At 36.7% G+C, this 20848-nt stretch overlaps 1 protein-coding gene across 5 annotated transcripts in view; it reads right to left on the bottom strand.

Moving 5' to 3' along the window:
- Positions 1-20848, bottom strand: part of ANAPC10 (anaphase promoting complex subunit 10) — a 175260-nt gene that overhangs the window by 47883 nt on the left and 106529 nt on the right. Inside the window, exon 5 of one of the 5 annotated variants that reach the window (XM_054252889.2) lies at positions 6036-6305. The exons of the other annotated variants lie outside the window; for them this stretch is intronic. Coding sequence (XP_054108864.1) covers positions 6123-6305 — 183 coding nt within the window. The 3' untranslated portion in view covers positions 6036-6122. Of the gene's footprint in view, positions 1-6035; positions 6306-20848 lie in introns of those variants that run through there. 5 annotated transcript variants of the gene reach the window in all.

Here is a 20848-nt window from a genome sequence, read left to right as displayed (position 1 = left end):
TCAATTCTAAGTAAAAAGAACACAGCGGGAGGCATCACACTACTGGACTTCAAACTATACTACAAGGCTACAGTAATCAAAACAGCATGGTACTGGTACCAAAACAGAGATATAGACCAATGGAACAGAACAGAGGCATCGGAGGCAACACAACATATCTACAACCATACAATCTTTGATAAACCAGACAAAAATAAGCAATGGGAAAAGGATTCCCTGTTTAATAAATGTTGTTGGGAAAGCTGGCTAGCTATGTGCAGAAAGCAGAAACTGGATCCCTTCCTGACACCTTACACTAAAATTAACTCTAAACATAAGACGTAACACCATAAAAACCCTAGAAGAAAGCAAAACCATTCAGGACATAGTAGTAGGCAAGGACTTCATGACCAAAAAACCAAAAGCATTGGCAACAAAAGCTAAAATAGACAAATGGGACCTAATCAAATTCCACAGCTTCTGCATGGCAAAAGAAACAGTCATTAGAGTGAATCGGCAACTAACAGAAAGGGAAAAAAATTTTGCAGTTTACCCTTCTGACAAAGGGCTGATATCCAGAATTTACAAAGAACTCAAACAGATTTACAGGAAAAAAACAAACAAGCACAGTCAAAAGTGGGCAAAGGATATGAACAGACACTTTACAAAAGAAGACATACATGAGGCCAACAAACATAGGAAAAAATGCTCATCATCACTGGTCATTAGAGAAATGCAAATCAAAACCACACTGAGATACCATCTCATGCCAGTTAGAATGGTTATCATTAAAAAATCTGGAGACAACAGATACTGGAGAGGATGTGGAGAAATAGGAACACTTTTACACTGCTGATGGGAGTGTAAATCCATTCAACCATTGTGGAAGACAGTCTGGCGATTCCTCAAGGACCTAGAAATAGAAATTCCATTTGACCCAGCAATCCCATTACTGGGTATATATCCAAAGGACTATAAAGCATTCTACTATAAGGACACATGCACACGAATGTTCATTGCAGCACTGTTTACAATAGCAGAGACCTGGAATCAACCCAAATGCCCATCGATGATAGACTGGACAGGGAAAATGTGGCAAATATACACCATGGAATATTATGCAGCCATCAAAAACGATGAGTTCGTGTCCTTTGTAGGGACATGGATGAAGCTGGAGACCATCATTCTCAGCAAACTGACAGAAAAACAGAAAATGAAATACTTCATGTTCTCACTCATAGGCGGGTGTTGAATAATGACAACACATGGACACAGGGAGGGGAGCACTACACACTGGGGTCTGTTGGGGGGAATAGGGGAGGGACAGCAGGGGCTGGGGAGTTGGGGAGAGAAAGGATGGGGAGAAATGCCAGATATAGATGAAGGGGAAAAAGGCAGCAAATCACACTGCCATGTGTGTACCTATGCAACTATTTTGTTCTTCACATGTACCCCAAAACCTAAAATGCAATTTAAAAAAATGATCAACCAAAAAAAGAGTATCATCATCTCATAGGCTGTTGTAAAGTAGTTAAGCTGTCCCTTTACCTATGTGAAAAGACTAAAACTACGTTTGATTTGTGTACCTGAAAATGACAGAGAGAATGGAACCAAGTTGGAAAAGACTCTTCAGGATATTATACAGGAGAACTTCCCCAAAATAGCAAGAGAGGCAAACATTCAAATTCAGGAAATACAGAGAACCCCACAAAGATACTCTTTGAGAAGAGCAACCACAAAACACATAATTGTCAGATTCACCAAAGTTGAAATGAAGGAAAAAATGTTAAGGGTAGCCAGAGAGAAAGGTTGGGTTAACCACAAAGGGAAGCCCATCAGACTAACAGCAGATTTCTTGGGAGAAACCCTACGAACCAGAAGAGAGTGGGGGCCAATATCCAACATTCTTAAAGAAAAGAATTTTCAACCCAGAATTTCATATCCAGCTAAATTAAGCTTCAAAAGAAAAGGAGAAATAAAATCATTTACAGACAAGCAAAGGCGGAGAGATTTTGTCATCACCAGCCTGCCTTGTAAGAGCTCCTTAAGGAAGCACTAAACATGGAAAAAAAACAGTACTAGCCACTGAAAAAATGTACCAAATTGTAAAGCCCTTGATGATATGAAAAAACTGCATCAACTAATGGGCAAAATGACCAGCTAGCATCAAAATGACAGGAACAAAATTCATACATAACAATATTAACCCTAAATGTAAAGTGGGCTAAATGCCCCAATTAAAAGACACAGACTGGCCAACTGAATAAAGAGTCAAGACCCACTGGTGTGCTGTATTCAGGAGATACATGTCACATGCAAAGACACACATAGGCTCAAAATAAAGGAATAAAGAAATATTTACCAAGCAAATGGAAAGTAAAAAAAAGCAGGGGTTGCAATCCTAGTCTCTGATGAAAAAGACTTTAAACCAACAGAGATCAAAAAGACAAAGGGCATTACATAATGGTAAAGCGCTCAATGCCACAAAAAGAGCTAACTATCCTAAATATATATGCACCAATACAGGAGCACCCAGATTCATAAAGAAAGTTCTTAATGACCTAGAAAGACACATAGACTCCCACACAATAATAGTGGGTGACTTTAACACCCCAATGGCAATACTAGACAGATCAACAAGACAGAAAATTAACAAGGATATTCAGGACTTGAACTCAGCTCTGGACCAAGTGGACTTAATAGATAGCTACAGAACTCTACACCCCAAATCGACAGAATATATATTCTTCACAGCAACATATCACACTTATTCTAGGGTTGATAACATAATTGGAAGTAAAGCATTCCTCAGCAAATGCAAAAGAACAAAAATCACAACAAACAGTCTCTCATACCACAGTGCAATCAAATTACTCAGGATTAAGAAACTCACTCAGAATTGCAAAACTACATGGAAACTGAACAACCTACTCCTGAATGATTACTGGGTAAATAAAGAAATTAAGGCAGAAATAAATAAGTTCTTTGGAGCCAGTAAGAACAAAGACACAACACACCAGAATTTCTGGGACACAGCCAAAGCAGTGTTTAGAAGGAAATTTATAGCACTAAATGCTCACAAGAGAAAGCATAAAATAACTAAAATCAACACTCTAACATCACAATGAAAAGAACTAGAGAAACAAGAGCAAACAAATTCAAAAGCTAGCAGAAGGCAATAAATAAGTAAGATCGAAGCAGAACTGAAAGAGATAGAGACATGAAAGACCCTTTAAAAAAAATCAATAAATCCAGGAGCTGGTTTTTTGAAAAGATCAACAAAATAGATAGACTGCTAGCCAGACTACAAGAGAAGAAAAGAGAGAAGAATCAAATAGACACAATAAAAAATGATAAAGGGGATGTCACCACTGATGCCACAGAAATACAAACTACCATCAGAGAATACTATAAATACATCTATGCAAATAAACTAGAAAATCTAGATGAAATGGATAAATTCCTGGACACATACACCCTCCCAAGACCAAACCAGAAAGAAGTCAAATCCCTGAATAAACCAATAATAAGTTCTGAAATTGAGGCAGTAATTAATAGCCTACCAACTAAAAAAAGCATAGGACCAGACAAATTCATGGCCCAATTCTACCAGAAGTACAAAGAGGAGCTGGTACCATTCCTTCTGAAACTATTCCAAACAACAGAAAAAGAGGAACTCCTCCCTAACTCATTTTGTAGGCTAGCATCATCCTGATATCAAAATCTGGTAGAGATTAAAAAAAAAAAAAAAAAGAAAGGAAAATTTCAAGCCGATATCCCTGATTAACACTGATGCGAAAATCCTCAATAAAATACTGGCAAACCGAAACCAGCAACACATCCAAAAGCTTATCCACCACAATCAAGTTGGTTTCATCCCTGGAATGTAAGGGTAGTTCAACATATGCAAATCAATAAACATAATCAATTACATAAACAGAACTATGACAAAAACCACATAATTATCTCAATAGATGCAGAAAAGGTATTTGATAAAATTCAACACTCCTTCATGCTAAAAACTCTCAATAAAATAGGTATTGATGGAATGTATCTCAACATAATAAGCTATTTATGACAAACCCACAGCCAATATCATACTGAATGGAAAAGCTGAAAGCATTCCCTTTGAAAACCAGCACAAGACAAGGATGTCCTCTCTCACCACTCCTAATCAACATAGTATTGGAAGTTCTGGCCACAACAATCAGGCAAGAGAAAGAAATAAAGGGTATTCATATTCAAATAGGAAGAGAGGAAGTCACATAGTCTCTGCTTGGAGATGACATGATTGTGTATTTAGAAAACTCCATTGTCAGTCAGCCAGGTGCAGTGGCTCACACCTGTAATCCCAGCACTTTGGGAGGCCGACAGGAGATCAAGACCATCTTCGCTAACATGGTGAAACCCCGTCTCTAGTAAAAATACAAAAATTATTAGCCAGGCATGGTGGTGGGTGCCTGTAGTCCCAGCTACTCAAGAGGCTGAGGCAGGAGAATCACTTGGACCCAGGAGGTGGCAGTTGCAGTAAGCTGAGATCACATCACTGCACTCCAGCCTGGGTAAGAGTGACACTTCGTCTCAAAACAAAACAAAACAAAACAAAAATCCCATCTTCTCAGCCCAAAATCTCCTTAAGCTGATAAACAACTTTGGCAAAATCTCAGGATACAAAATCAATGTGCAAAATCACAAGCATTCCTATTCACCAATAATAGAGAGAAACCCAAATCATGAGCGAACTCTGGAAAATCTAGAAGAAATGAATTTTCACAATTCCATCTCTGTATTCTGTAACCACAATTCCATTTTGTGAATTGTAGCAATTTCAGAATTGCTATAATTTCACAATTGCTACAAAGAGAATAAAATATTTAGGAATACAACTTACAAGGGATGTGAAGGACCTCTTCAAAGATAACTACAAATCACTGCTCCAGAAAATAAGAGAGGACAAAAGCAAATAGAAAAACATTCATGGAATAGGAAGAACCAATATCATGAAAATATCCATACTGCTCAAAGTAATTTATAGATTCAATGCCATCCCAATCGAGCTACCATTGACTTTCTTCACAGAATTAAGAAAAAACTAATTTAAATTTCATATGGAACCAAAAAAGAGCTCACATAGCCAAGACAATCCTAAGCAAAAAGAACAAAGTGGGAGGCATCACGTTACCTGACTTTCAACTATACTACAAGGCTACTGTAACCAAAACAGCATGGTACTGTACCAAAACAAATATATAGACTAATAGAACAGAACAGAGGCCTCCAAAATAATGCCACATATCTAAAACCATCTGATCTTTGACAAACCTAACAGAAACAAGCAACGGGAAAAGGATTCCCTATTAAATAAATGGTGTTGGCAGAATTAGCTAGCCATATGCAGAAAACTGAAACTGGACCCCTTCCTCATGCCTTATACAAAAAATTAACTCAAGATAGATTAAAGATTTAAACGGCAAGACCTAAAACCATAAAAACCCTAGAAGAAAACCTAGGTAATACCATTCAGAACATATGCATGGGCAAAGACTTCATGACTAAAACACAAATGACAACAAAAACCAAAATTGACAAATGAAATCTAATTAAACTAAAGAGCTTCTACACAGCAAAAGAAACTATCATCAGAATGAGTAGGCAACCTACAGAATGGGAAAAAAATTTTGCAATCTATCCACCTGATGAAGGGCTAATATACAGAATCTACAAAGAACTTAAACAAATTTACAAGAAAAAAAACAACCCCATCAAAAAGTCAGTGAAGGATATGAACAGACACTTCTTAAAAGAAGACATTTATGCAGCCAACAAACATATGGAAAAAAGTTCATCATCACTGGTCATTAGAGAAATGCAAATCAAAACCACAGTGAGATACCATCTCATGCCATTTAGAATGGCAATCACTAAAAAGTCAGGAAACAACAGATGCTGGAGAGGATGTAGAGAAACAGAAACAGACACTGTTGGTGGGAGTGTAAATTGTTTCAACCATTGTGGAAGACAGTGTGGTGATTCCTCAAGGATCTAGAACCAGAAATACCATTTGACCCCAGCAATCCCATAACTGGGTATATACCCAAAGGATTATAAATCATTCTACTATAAAGACACATGCACATGTATGTTTATTGCAGCACTGTTGACAATAGCAAAGACTTGGAACCAACCCAAATGCCCATCAATGGTGGATAAAGAAAATGTGGCACATACACACCATGGAATACTATGCAGCCATAAAAAAGGATGAGTTCATGTCTTTTGCAGGGACATGGATAAAGCTGGAAACTACCATTCTCAGCAAACTGCTCCTGGAACAGAAAACCAAACACCACATGTTCTCACTCATAAGTGGGAGCTGAACAATGAGAATACATGGAGACAGGGACGGGAACATCACACACCAGGGCCTGTCAGGGGTAGGGAGCCAGGGGAGGGATAGCATTAGCAGAAATACCTAATATAGATGATAAGTTGATGGGTGCAGCAAACCACATGGCACGTGTATACCTATGTAACAAACCTGCATGTTCAGCACATGTATTTCAGAACTTAAAGTATAATAACACCCCCACAAAAAAACATAAACTTAAAACCCTTTCTCAATCCTACATCCTATTCCATTATTGCCCTAATTCTCTGTTTCCTTTCACAGTAAAACTCCTTGAAAAGTTGTAGTCAATTTTATTTTTTATTTTTAGAGACAGGGTTTCACTCTGTCATTCAGGCTGGAATGCAATGGCATAATCACAGCTCACCGCAGCATCAAACTCTTGGGCTCAAGCAATTCTCCTGCCTTGCCCTGCCAGAGTGCTAGGATTACAAATGTGAGCCTCTTCACCCAGCTGAAAAGTTGTAGTCAATGTCTTCATTTTTCACCACTATTCCAATGTGAATTTTGTCCCCACCACTGAAATCAATCTTGTCAAAGTCACCAGTGACCCACACTGTGTCAAATAAATTCCCTCTAAGATCTATTTGATAAAAAGAAGGTAATTATTGTAAAATAAATTTTATTTAAGATGTGCTTGAATAAGCCTATTTACATTTTAAATTTTAAGGCTTTAAAAAGTTTATATAATATTTTAAATATATAGTTTTGCACATAAAATATGTGACATGGTTTACTAAAGATAGCAGAAGATTATAAATAATAGAGACTATAACTGGTAACACAGTAAAGATAAACATATTTAAAGGCTAATGAAGTTAAGTCTTACTAATGCTAAGCTAGATAAAATACCTGAAATTGTATGCTTAAAAATACATCCATCTTATATCCCAATCTATAGATTCAATGCAATCTCTATCAAAATTTCAATGACTTCTTTTGTAGAAATAGAAATACCTATTTTAAATTCCTAGAATTAAGGGACCCCCAAATAGCAAAAACAATCTTGATAAATATGAACAAAGCTGGAAGGCTCATACTTTCTAATTTTAAAACTTTCTATAATGCTGCAGTAATCAAAACAGTGTGGTACTAGCATAAAGACAGACATAAACCCAGAGAACAGAATAGAAAGACCAGAAATAAACTCTCATATATATGTTCAAATGATTTCTGACAAGGGTTTCAAAGCCATTAAATGGAAAAGGACAGTTTCTTCAACAAACTGTGCTGGAAAAACAAGATATCCATGTGCAAAATAATTAAGTTGGACCTTTATCTGAAAGCATATACAAAAATTAACTCAAAATGGATCAAAGACCTAAATTTAAGACCTAAAAGTATAAAACTCTTAAAAGAAAACATAGGCAGAAGCTTCACAGCATTCAATTTATCAATAATTTTTTGGATATGACACCAAAAGCACAAGCAACAAAATTAAAAATAGTTCAAGTGGACTAGAAAATTGTAAATATTTATGTATCAAAAGACACTCTCAATAAGTAAAAAGGCAACTCAAAGAATGAGAGAAAACATTTGCAAATCATATCTCCAATAAGGAATTGATATCCAAAATATAAGAGAACTCTGACGACTCAAAAACAAAACAAAAAATCTGAATCAAACGTGGGCAAAGGAAGAAGTTAGACAAATGGACAATAAGCACATGAAAAGAGGCTCAATATCACTAATTATTAGGGAAATGCAAATGAAAACTACAATGAAATATCACCTCACACACATTAGGAAGGCTATCAAGAAAAGAAAAAAAAGAAGAGAAAGAAGTTTTGGGAGGATGTAGAGATGCTGAAACCCTCATGCACTGTTGGTAGGAATGTAAAATAGTACAATCCCTATGGAAAACAGTATGATGGTTCCTCAAAATATTAAAAATGGAATTATAAACTTGCAGCAACACAGATAAACCTTGAGGGCATTACACTATTTGCAATATGTTGGACAAAGGTGAAATTTTAAAAAGTCAAACTCATAGAACAGAGTAAACGGTAGCTGCCAGGAGTTGGAGAGGTAGTAGAATAAGGAGATACTGATAAAAGTATACAAATGTTCAGTTATAAGATGAACAAATTCTGGGGATCTAATATATAGCATAGTGACTATAGTTAATACAGTATTGGATACTTGAAACTTGCTAAGAGAATAGATCTTAAATGTTCTCATTTAAGGTAACTATGTGAGTGATGGAAATAGATATAATAACTAACTTGACTGTGGTAATCATTTTACAACATTTGTATATATCAAAGCATCATACTGTATACCTTAAATGTATACAATTTTAAATGTCAATTATATCTCAATAAGGCTGAGGAAGAAAAAGACTAAAGGAGACATAAACAGTATTTTAAATATATATGTGCAACAAAGATATTAAAATTGTGGGAAAACTTTCAATTTAAAAATAAAATTAAAATAGAATCATCATATTTTGTCTGGGCGCAATGGCTCACCTCTGTAATCCCAGCACTTTGGGAGGCCAAGGCAGGTAGACTTCCTGAGCTCAGGAGTTCGAACCAGCCTAGGCAACATGGCGGAACCCCAACTCTACTTAAAATACAAAAATTAGCTGGGCATGGTGGTAGGTACCTCAGTCACTCGGGAGGCTGAGGCAGGAGAATTGCTTGAACCCTGGAGGCGAAGGTTGCAGTGAACTGAGATCACACCACTGTACTGCAGCCTGGGCGACAGAGCAAGACTGTGTCTCAAAAACAAAAAAAGAAAAAAAGAATTGTCATGTATCTAGAAATGCCACATCTGGGCATATAAGGACCTGAAAACAAGGTCTCAAAGAGATATCTGTAGACCATGTTCATAGCAGCACTGTTCTTAATACCCGGAACATGTAAGCAACTCTAGCATCTATCAATGGATGAACAGATAAGCAAACTGGGGTATAAACATATAATGAAGTGTTAGCCTCAAAAAGAAACTTTGACACGTGCTACAACATGGATGAACCTTGAGAACATTATTCTAAGTGAAATACACCAGCCACAAAAAGACAAATACTGTATGATTATGCTTAGATGAGGTACTTAAGAGTAGTCAAAAATCATAGACACAGAAAGTGGAATAGTGGTTGCCAAGGGAAAGAGAAATTGAGAATTATTGTTTAAAGGATAGAGAGTTAAAGTTTGACAAAATGAAGAGTTTTGAAGATATATAGTTTTTAAAACACCGTAAGATTAAATACCGTTGTACTAGCATTAGGAGAAGTTACGTAAGGGGTTGCAAAATCAGCACAACTGCCAACCCAAAGACTACCAGGTCACTTCTGAATAGGAACCAGCCACACCACCTTTCCCATCACTCAACACTCTTTCCTTGATATTAGTTGCTATAGTATGAAACCTAAAATAGTATAAATAGAATCCATTCGAGTTTCTCTATGAAGGCATCAACATCTCTCAGTCTGGCTTCTGAATCTTCTGCTTCCTATTAGCAACCTTTAAGTCACTATCTACTCTGGCTGTAACTTATTTAAGAGCATATGTAACACAGTAGGTATGCACTGATTTATAGTGTTAACTCTCGTGAAAACAAAGCTTATATTAAAAAAAGTAATTCATTAGTAAAAATCATGTCAAATATTAAATACAAAACTGTTTACATGTCTTTTCCTACTGCTAATCACATACCCACGGAAAATAAATGAAGGAAGGAAAAACTACCTGATAGTTGCTTCAGGAGTTGCTCCCTTCTCCCTACTCTCACTACTTCTCCTTTACTAACCATAGCTATGAATGACTTAAAGAAATTCTATAAAATCTTACTACAAGAATTGTCAACACATAAAGAGCTGATTCTAGAATTTTAACTGCCCTTTCACTTAGAAAGAAACTGAACCAGTTAACAGCAATGATGACCTAGTTCTAGAGAAAAAAGGTCTAATATGATCCAAAAGAAACTTCAGAAATTCCAAATGTGTTAAAAGGAAACAGCTACCACAAAAGCGGCTTAACAAGAAAGACAGACGCCAACTCAAAAGGCTTACTATGAAAAGCAAGCTCTTCTGCCCTAGTGAAGAAGGCGACCACCTAAGAAGATGACTTTGAAAGTCAAAATCAGTCACCCTGCTGTAGCATGGTCAAATCATTCATTTTGGACTAGCAAATCGGAAAGGTTTCTATACAGAGAAACTGCTTCAGAAGTTGTTAAGATTATATAGCTTAAATAGTCTGAAAGTAACTTTAAAACAAAAAGGAGTAACAAAAGAACAACTAGAGTGTTCTAATAATCTGCATGAACAATTCTGAATAAATATGAAGTTAATGCAAATTTAAAATAATACTTTTATCAAAAGCCCAAGATAGTAAACACATTTTAAGAATTACAGAAAATCTTTGGACTGAGAAAACAAAATGATTTCCAGGTTAATCATATTTAACTATCATTAAAAAGTTATATATATATGTACACAATAAAAATTTGTAAAACTTTTTAAAACTCACAAAATTACATAATAAAATATTCTTTATTTGTGTTATAAAAAGATAAATATCTTTTTTTAACTTTTATTTTAGGTACAGAGGCACATGTCAAGGTTTATTATAAAGGTAAATTGCATATCATGGGGATCTGGTGTAAAGATTATTTAGTCACCGAAGTAATAAGCATAATATCCAACACATAGTTCTCCATCCCCATCCTCTTCCCATTTTCTACCCTCAAGTAAGCCTGAGTGACTATTGTTCTGTTGTGGCCATGTGTATTCAATGTTTAGATCCCTCTCAAAAGTGAGATAATGCAGTGAATGGTTTTCTCTTCCTGTGTTAGTTTGCTTAGGATACAGGCATCCAGCTCCATCCATGTTGCTATAAAGGACATGATCTCATTCTCTTTTATGGCTGTACAGTATTCCATTATGTGGAATTTTGGAAATTTGGAATTCCAAAATGTGCCCACTCCTACCACTGATGGCCTTTTAGGTTGATTCCATGTCTTTGCTGTTAACTGCAATAAATATACACATACGTATACCTTTATGACAGAATGAGTTATATTCCCCTGGGTATATACCCAATAATGGAATTGCTGGGTCAAATGGTAATTCCATTTTAATCTCTTTGATATATTGCCAAACTGCTTTCCACAATGGCTGAACTAACTTACATTCCCAACAGCAGTGCTACTGGTTTTTGTATATGGTTTAAGGAAGGGATCCAGTTTCAGTCTTCTGCCTATGGTTAGCTAGTTATCCCAGCACCATTTATTGAATAAGGAGTCCTTTCCCCATTGCTTGTTTTTGTCAACATTATTGAAGATCAGATGGTTGTAGGTTTGCAGCATCATTTCTGGGCTCTCTATTCTGTTTCATCCGTGTATGTGGCTGTTTTTATATCACTAGCATGCTGTTTTGGTTACGGTAGCCTTGTAATACAGTTTCAAGTCAGGTAATGTGATGCTTCTAGCTTTGTTCTTTTTGTTTAAGATCACTTTGGCTATTTAGGCTCTTTGTTCCATACAAATGTCAAAACAGGTTTTTCTAATTCTTTTAACAATACTGAGTCTTCCTGTCCATGAGCATGAAAGGTTTTCTCATTTGTTGGTATCATCTCTGATTTCTTTAAGTAGTATCTTGCAATTTTCATTGTAGAGGTCTTTCTCTACCTTGGTTACCTGCATTTCTAGGTATTTTTTTCTTTCTGTGGTTATTGTGAATAGAATTGCATTCTTGATGTGGCTCTCAGCTTGGATACTGTTAGAGTACAGGAATGCTACTGATTTTTATACCCTGATATTGTATTCTGAAACTTTGCTGAAGTTGTTTATCAGATCAAGGAGCTTTGGGGCAGAGTAACTATGGTGTTTTTTAGGTATAGCATCATATCATCTGCAAACAGTGATAGTTTGGGTTCCTCTCTTCCTATCTGAATGCCTTATTTACTTCTCTTACCTGACTGCTTTGGCTAGAACTTCCAGGATTACATTGAAAAGGAGTGGTGAGTGAGGGCATCCTTGTTTGTTCATTTTCAAGAAGAATGTTTCTAGCTTTTGCCCATTCAGTATGTTGACTGTGGGTTTTTCATAGATGTCTCCTGTTATTTTGAAATATGTACCTTCAATGCTTGGTTTGTTGAGAGTTTTTTTTTTTTATCATAAAAAGATATTGAATTTTATTAAAGCCTTTTCTGCATCTATTGAGATGATCATGTGCTTTTTGTTTTCCATTCTGGTTATGTGGTGAATTACATTACATTTATTGATTTGCATGTGTTGAGCCAACTTGTATTCCAGGGATGAAGCCTACTTGAAGATGGTGAATTAGCTTTTTGATATGTTGCTGGATTCAGCTTGCTAGTATTTTGTTGAAGATTTTTACATCTATGTTCATGAAGGATATTGGCCTCAAGGGTTTTTTTGTTGTTGTTGCTGTTGTTGTGTCTCTGCCAGGTTTTGGTGTTGGCCTCACAGAAAGAATAAGTTAAGAATCCCTCTTCCTGAAAGTTTCAGTAGGATTAGTACCAGCTCTTTCTTACACAACTGGTAGAATTTGGCTATGGATATGTGTAGTTCTGGGCTTTTTCTGGTTGGTAGGCTTTTTAGTACTGATTCAGTTTCAGAAATCATTATTGATCTATTTAGGGATTCAATCTCTTCCTTGTTCAATCTTCAGAGATTATATTTCCAAGAATGTATCCATGTAATCTTTCTTTCCTTTTTTTTTTTTGAGACAAGGTCTGGTTCTATTGCCCAGGCTGGAGTATGGTGGCACCATTTTTGGCCCACTGCAACCTCTGCCTCTCAGGCTCAAGACATCCACCCACCTCAGCCTTCCTGTGTAGCTGGAAATACAGGTATGAACCACCATACCTGGCTAAAAGAATGTATCTGCTTGTAGGTTTTCTAGCTTTTGTGCAAAGAGATGTTCACAATAGTTTCTCAGGAATTTTGGATTTCTGTGGGGTCAGTGGTTACATCACTTTTGTCATTTCTGACTGTGTTTTGGATCTTTTCTCTTTTATTCTTTATTAGTCTAACTGGCAGTCTAACTTATTCTTTAAAAAAACCAGCTCATTGATTCACTGGTCCATTGTATGGTTTTTCATGTCTCAACTTCCTTCAGTTCAGCTCTGATTTTGGTTATTGTCTTCTGCTAGCTTTGGGTGTGGTTCACTCCAAGTTCTCTAGTTCTTTTAGTTGTGAGGTTAAGTTGTCAAATTGAGATCTTTCTAACTTTTTGATGTGGGTATTTAGTGCTATAAACTTCCCTCTTAATACTGCTCTGGCTATGTCCCAGAGATTCTGGTATATTTTACCTTTGTTTTCATTAGTTACAAAGAATTTCTTGATTTGTGCCTTAATTTCATTATGTACCCAGAAGTCATTCAGAAGCAGGTTAAGTTCCATGTAATTGCATGGCTTTGAGTGATTTTCTTAGTACTGATTTCTATTTTTATTGTGTTATAGTCTAAAAGTATGATTGGTATGATTTCAGTTTTGAATTGTTAGGATTGTTTTATGCCTGATTGCATGGTTAACTTTATAGTATGTCCCATGTGTAGATGAGAAGAATGTATATTGTGTTGTTTTGAGGTGGAGAGTTCTACAAATATCTATTAGGTCTATAATTGTTTAGGTCCTGAATATCTTTGTTAGTTTTCTGCCTCAATGATCTAATACCAGCAGTGAGGTGTTAAAGTCTCTCACTATTATTTTGTGGTTTTCTAAGTCTCTTTATAGGTTTCTAAGAACTTGCTTTATAAATTTGGGTATTCCGTGTTGGGTGCATATATATTTAGGATAGTTAGGTTCTCTTATTGAATTGAGCTCTTTACTACTATGTAATGCCCTTTTTTGTCTTTTGTGATCTTTTTGTTCTAAAGGGTGTTTTGTCTGAAATTATAGCAACCCTACCTTTTTATCTGAAAATTCAGCCAAGCAAATGGAAAACATAAAGGGAATTTGCTTGGCAAACATAAAGGGATATGCTTGGCAGATCCCTTTACTTTGAGCCTATGGGTGTCACTGCATGGTATTATGGGTCTCTGGAATACATGTTTCAAATAATGAATAATCAAGAAACGATAGCAATGAATACAAGAATGTAGTGTAGTAGAAAGGACATCAGACCAGATAATAGAAGACTTAGATTTGAATTTCACTTCTAATAATGGATTTAAGCAAATTACTTCTGCTAGCTAACCTTTCTTTCTCCATCTATTAGGATGAATCATATCAAACTCATTTTTGTAGGTCAAAAATAAAATGAGGATTTTATTTCTGTGTAATTTTTATACTTTCCTCAGAAATGTTGTAAGATAGTAAGATAACATGAATTTCATTATTGCTAAATCCATGGGATCCTTTTGAGTTTGATCCTTCTTAGCCTTTTTTCTGTCAGTATTTGGATCAACTTCTCTATTAAAATGTCCTTGTCTCTTGCTTCTGTGACTTCACCTTTTTCAGGTTTTTCCCAAACCAATCTCATTTCTAAGTTGTCTCTCCAGAGACTCCTCTGTATGTTCCTTAAGTCTTGCATTCCTCATAGTTCCGTCCTAAAATTAGTTCCACAAAACGGGCTTTAACCTATTTAACTACACAGGTCCATCACTTCTGGTACCTCAAGTGACTATATGGTGATGATTCAAATATATACATCTCCTTTTAGAAGACAACTTTCTGAAGTCACCAGCAAGGGACCAGGTATCCATGCAAGGCAAAGCAAGACAGAAAGCTTCCATAGTAGAAGCCACATGAAGAAGGTTTGGACTTTTAAAATGTCTCTTTTAAATTTAAGAGGGCTGGCTGAGTGCAATGGCTCATGTCTGTAATCCCAGCACTTTGAGAGGCCGAGGCGAGTGGATCACCTGAGGTCACCAGTTCAAGACCAACCTCGCCAACATGGTGCAACCCTGTCTCTACTAAAAATACAAAAATTAGCTGGGCTTGGTGGTGCACGCCTGTAATCACAGCTACTCTAAGGAGGCTGAGGCAGGAGAATCGCTTGAGTCCAGGATGCAAAGGTTGCAGTGAGCCAAGATTGCACCACTGTACTCTAGCCTGGATGTCAGAGATTCTGTCTTAGAAAATAAAATAAAATAAAATTCAAGAGGAAGGAGTAGTCTGTGACAAGCCAGTGCTCCCACTGAGAATGAGTATAGGTAAAACATAAAAATTATCATTTTACAGGTATCAGAGATAAGCAAAAGCAATGATGACTAGTGGAGGCCAGGATTCGGTGGAGGAGAGAGCCTCCGGGAGGTGAATGGTCTTTCTGCACCCAATTTAATTAACCACGGGAGCATCTGTTGATGCTGATAAAGGGCAGGAGGCTAAAAACTGTGGCTTTGTTCAGGTAGAAAACTGTTTCTTGAAGCCAGAGAAACATGTAGAGCTATTACTAGGATCTTTCAGAAATGGCAAAATTAGAGAATTCAAGGGCTTCAAACACATGGCCTATTTTTCCCTCACAATAACTGCCACATTCTGAAGTTGCATAGGACAAGAGTCTGAAATGTTAAGCAAGAGGACTCTGAGAAGCCTCTTCCCGAGTTTCTGGCAATCTTTCAGGGCTAAAGAGATTAGCAGTAGAGTTTAGAACTTGCCAAAGGGAAGGAGCATGAAAACACCAGGTTCCTAGTTGAAAGCCTTGAGGGGCTAGGCCCCAGAAGTGTTTAAGAATAAAACTAGAGAGAAGCTTACCAAAACTGCAAAGCAGCTTCCACTGAGGGACTGAGACTAAGCAGTCTATCTGCTTAGCAAAAGAAAAAATGACTTCTTCCTAGAAAAAGAAAACATCACCTAGAGAAGCTCTGTCTAATAGAAAAATAGTGTGGGCCACAATTATAAGATATATATATATATACATGTATATTTATAAATTTTCTAGTAGCTACATTAAAAATTAAAAAGAAATGAGTGGATTTATACTTAGCATGTTCAAAATACTATCACTTGAACATGTTTTGAACATAAAAGGTTATTAAGATTAAAGTGTAAAAAAGATATTTCCAGTGACTGACAATCAGAAATTACTACGATTAACATGTTTAAGAAATGAGGCAAAAATAAAAAGAAATCATCTGAGAATTAGACTATATTTTTAATGAAAATTCTATGGATGAAAAATAAAATGTGTATAACTAAGAATTAATCAGATTCATTTAATAGATTATACATACATCATAAGACAAAATGGACAAAATTCCTTGAAAAACACAATTTATCAATGCTAACAAAATAAGTAGAAAAATTATATAAAGAATAGAATTATATTTATTAAGGAAACTGACTCATAATTTAAAATCTACAACAAAACTCTACCTGGAAAACTTTATCAGTTGGACTGCCTTCTTCTAAATACTGAAAAAATGATCTCAATTTTACACAAACACAAAGAGTAGAAAAGAGAAAAACACCTTTTAACTATTTTTATAAGGCCTTGATATAGTTTGGGTCTGTGTCCCGGCCCAAATCTCATGTCAAATTGTAATCTCCAATAATGAGGTTGTCCTGGTGGGAAGTGACTGGATCATGGTGGTGGATTTCCCCTTTTTGCTGTTCTCATGATAGTGACTTATCACAAGATGTGGCTGTTTAAAAATGTGCAACAACTCCCCTCTCCCTCTCTTCCTCCAACTCCAGCCACATAAAACATGCCTGCTTCCCTTTTGTCTTCTGCCATGATTCAAAGTTTCCTGAGGCTTCCCCAGCCATGCTTCCTGTACAGCCTGTAGAACTGTAGAAAAGCGCCAACTAAACCTCTTTTCTTTACAAATTATCCAGCCTCAAGAATGTCTTTATAGTATAGCAATGTGAAAACAGAATAAGAGAGGCCTGCATAATTTTTGTTTCAAAATTTGATAAGGATAGTATAAAAAAAAGAACATTTACAAACTAATCTTTCTCATGAGCCCAAATGAAAAAAAATCTAGAACAAATACTAGCAAATCAAATCCAGCAATATACGAAAAGGATAATACATCATTCTAGATATGCACAGTTGGATTATCATTTGAAAATTAACCAATGTAATGACTTTGTTAATAGTAGAAAAGAGAAAACTCATACTGTCATCTCATCATATGAAAAAAAACCCATGTGACAAAATTCAATAGTCATTTATGATTTAAAAACTCTTAGCAAATTGGAAACAACACAATTTCTTCAATAAAAAACAGTATATTTCAATACATAAGCAGAGACATCATCATGGTGGATGGGAGGCAGGACTAGATTGCAGCTCTGACTTGGATGGACAGAGAGGTGTGTGGAGGCTTGCATCATGAATTTTAGCTCCAGAAGGATTGCAGGAATAAATCAGGTATCCCAAGAGGACCCACAGATCCTCTGAAAGAAGCAGACTGCTCCTGCAGGATCTGGGAGACATCCCAAATACTGTGAGTGCCCAAACTGTGGAAGTGGGTAAGGGAGATCCTCCACCAGCAAACACACACCCCTACTGGGGAAACTGCAGGTCTGGTTTGAGGGAAAAGAGTCTGACCTTACCTGGAGGTAAATCAATGTAGAGAGCAGAGTGAAATACAGGGGTAGAGGAAGCAGTGGAAAAGCAGGGTCCCCAAGCAGGCCATTTCTGCCTGGTATCACAGGGATCCTTTGGGAGGGCAGCCAGTCGTACAGGGAAAATGCCACAGGGAGAAGGAAGTCTCCAGCTGAATTCTGTAACAACTTGAACCAGTCAAAAAGCCTCCTGACCAGAACTCAAGGAAGGGCTTGAATCCAGCATGCAGACTCCACAGGAGAGGGAAGAACTAAAACCTTTTTCTTTCACAAGTGGGAGGTGGGTACCCTGGGGCAAATTTTCAGCTCTGCTTGACTACTACCTGGAAATAGTCTCAGTGCTATTAGTGGGGGGCACGGTGGGAGTTGAGACTGGCCCTTCAGATTGTGTGGGAGCTGAATAAGGCCTGTGACTGCCAGCTTTCCCCCACCTAATCCTCCTAGGTACACAACTACCTTGACATAAGAACTTCATCCCTATCCCCACAGCAGTCACAGCAAGGCCCACCCAAGGAAAGTCTGAGCTCACGCACACAAAACCCTGCCCTGCCAAGGTATACTGAACAACAATAGTGACACAACCTATCAAAACCTCTGGGACACAGCAAAGGTGGTGCCAAGAGGAAAGTTCATAGCCCTAAACACCTACAACAAAAAGACTGAAAGAGCATAAACTGACACCCTAATGTTACACCTCAAGGAACTAGAGAAACAAGAAGAAACCAAACCCAAACCCAGCAGAAGAAAGGAAATAACCAAGATGACAGCAGAACTAAGTGAAATTAAAACAAACAAAAAACAATATAAATGTTAAATGAAACAAAAAGCTGCTTGTTTGAAAAGATAAACTAATAGACCACTAGCAAGATTAATCTAGAAAAGAAGAGAGAAAATCCAAATAACCTCAATAAGAAATGAAACAGGAGATTGTAAGACGCCACAGAAATACAAAAGATCATTCAAGGCTACTATGAACAGCTTTATGGACATAAACTTGAAAACCTGGAAGAGATGGATAAATTCCTGGAAACATACAACCTTCCTAGCTTAAATCAGGAAAAATTAGATACCCTAAACAGACCAATACCAAGAGGCAAGATTGAAATGGTAATTTAAGAAATGAAATGGTAATTTTTTTAAAAGTCCAGGACCAGACAGATTCACAGCAGAATTCTATCAGACATTCAAAGAACTGGTACCAATCCTACTGACACTATTCCACAAGACAGACAAAGAGGGAACCCTCCCTAACTCATTCTATAAAGCCAGAATCACCCTAATACCAAAACCAGGAAAGGACATAACCAAAAAGAAAGCCACAGACCAACATCCCTGATGAACATAAATGCTAAAATCCTTAACGAAATACTAGCTAACTGAATCCAACAACATATTAAAAAGATAATCCATCATGATCAGGTGGGTTTCATACCAGGGATGCAGGGATGGTTTAACATACGCAAGTCAATAAATGTGATACACCACATAAACAGAATAAAAACAAAAATTATACAATCATCGCAACAGATGCAGAAAAAGCATTCAAGAAAATCTAGCATCCCTTTATGATTAAAACTCACAGCAAAATCAGCATATAAAAAACATACCTCAGTGTAATAAAAGCCATCTATGACAAACCCACAGCAAATATAACACTAAACGGCAAAAAGCAGAAAGCATTCCCTCTGAGAAATGGAACATAACAAGGATGCCCACTTTCACCACAGGTCTTCAACACAGTACTGGAAGTCTCTGCCAGAGCAATCAGATAAGAGAAAGAAATAAAGGGCATCCATATCAGTAAAGATGAAGTCAAACAGTAACTGTTTGCTGATTATATGATTGTTTACCTCAAACATACTAAAGATTCCTCCAGAAAGCTCCTAGAACTGATAAAAGAATTCAGCAAAGTTTCCAGATGCAAGATGCACAAATCAGTAGCTCTCCTATATGCCAACAGTGACCAAGCAGAGAAGAAAATTAAGAACTCAATTCCTTTTACAATAGCTGCCAACAACCACCACCACAACAACAAAAACACCTTAGGAATATACCTAACCAAAGAGGCAAAAGACCTCTACAAGGTAAATCACAAAACTGTTAAGATAAATCACAGACAACACAAACAAATGGCGATACATCCAATGCAAATGGTTGGGTGGAATCAAAATTGTGAAAATGACCATACTGCCAAAAGCAACCTACAAATTCAGTGTAATCCTCATCAAAATACCACTATCATTCTTGACAGAATTAGATTCTAAAATTCATATAGAACCAAAAAAGAGCCCACATAGCCAATGCAAGACTAAGCAAAAAGAACAAATCTGGAGTCATCAAACTACCTGATTTCAAACCATACCATAAGGCCACAGTAATGGTATAAAAATAGGCACACAGACCAATGGAACAGAATAGAAAACCCAGAAATGAAACCAAATACCTACAGCCAACTGATCTTTGACAAAGTACACAAAAACAAAGTAGAGAGAGGACACACTATTCAACAAATGGTGCTGGGAGAGCTAGCTAGCCAGCCACATGTAGGACAATGAAACTGGATCCTCATCTTTCACCTTATACAAAAATCAACTTGAGATGGATTAAGGACTTAAATCTAAGATCTAAAACTGTAAAAATTCTAGAAGATAACATTGGAAAAACCTTTCTAGGCATTGATTTAGGCAGTGATTTCATGACCAAGAACCCAAAAGCAAATGCAATAAAAACAAAGATAAATTGCTGGGACTTAATTAAACTAAAGAGCTTTTGCATGGCAGAAGGAACAATCAGCAGAGTAAACAGCCCACAGAGTGGGAGAAAATCTTCACAATCTATATATCTGACAAAGGGCTAATATCCAGAATCTACAACAAACTCAAACACATCCGGAAAAAAAAAAAATTAATCCCATCAAAAAGTGGGCTATGGACATGAGTAGATAACTCTCAAAAGAAGACATATAAATGGCCAACAAAC

The sequence above is a fragment of the Callithrix jacchus genome, chromosome 3, assembly GCF_049354715.1.
Source record: "Callithrix jacchus isolate 240 chromosome 3, calJac240_pri, whole genome shotgun sequence".
Classification (NCBI taxonomy): domain Eukaryota; kingdom Metazoa; phylum Chordata; class Mammalia; order Primates; family Cebidae; genus Callithrix; species Callithrix jacchus.
Note: the sequence above shows the minus strand (reverse complement) of the source record. Positions and strands in the feature narration are given on the sequence as shown.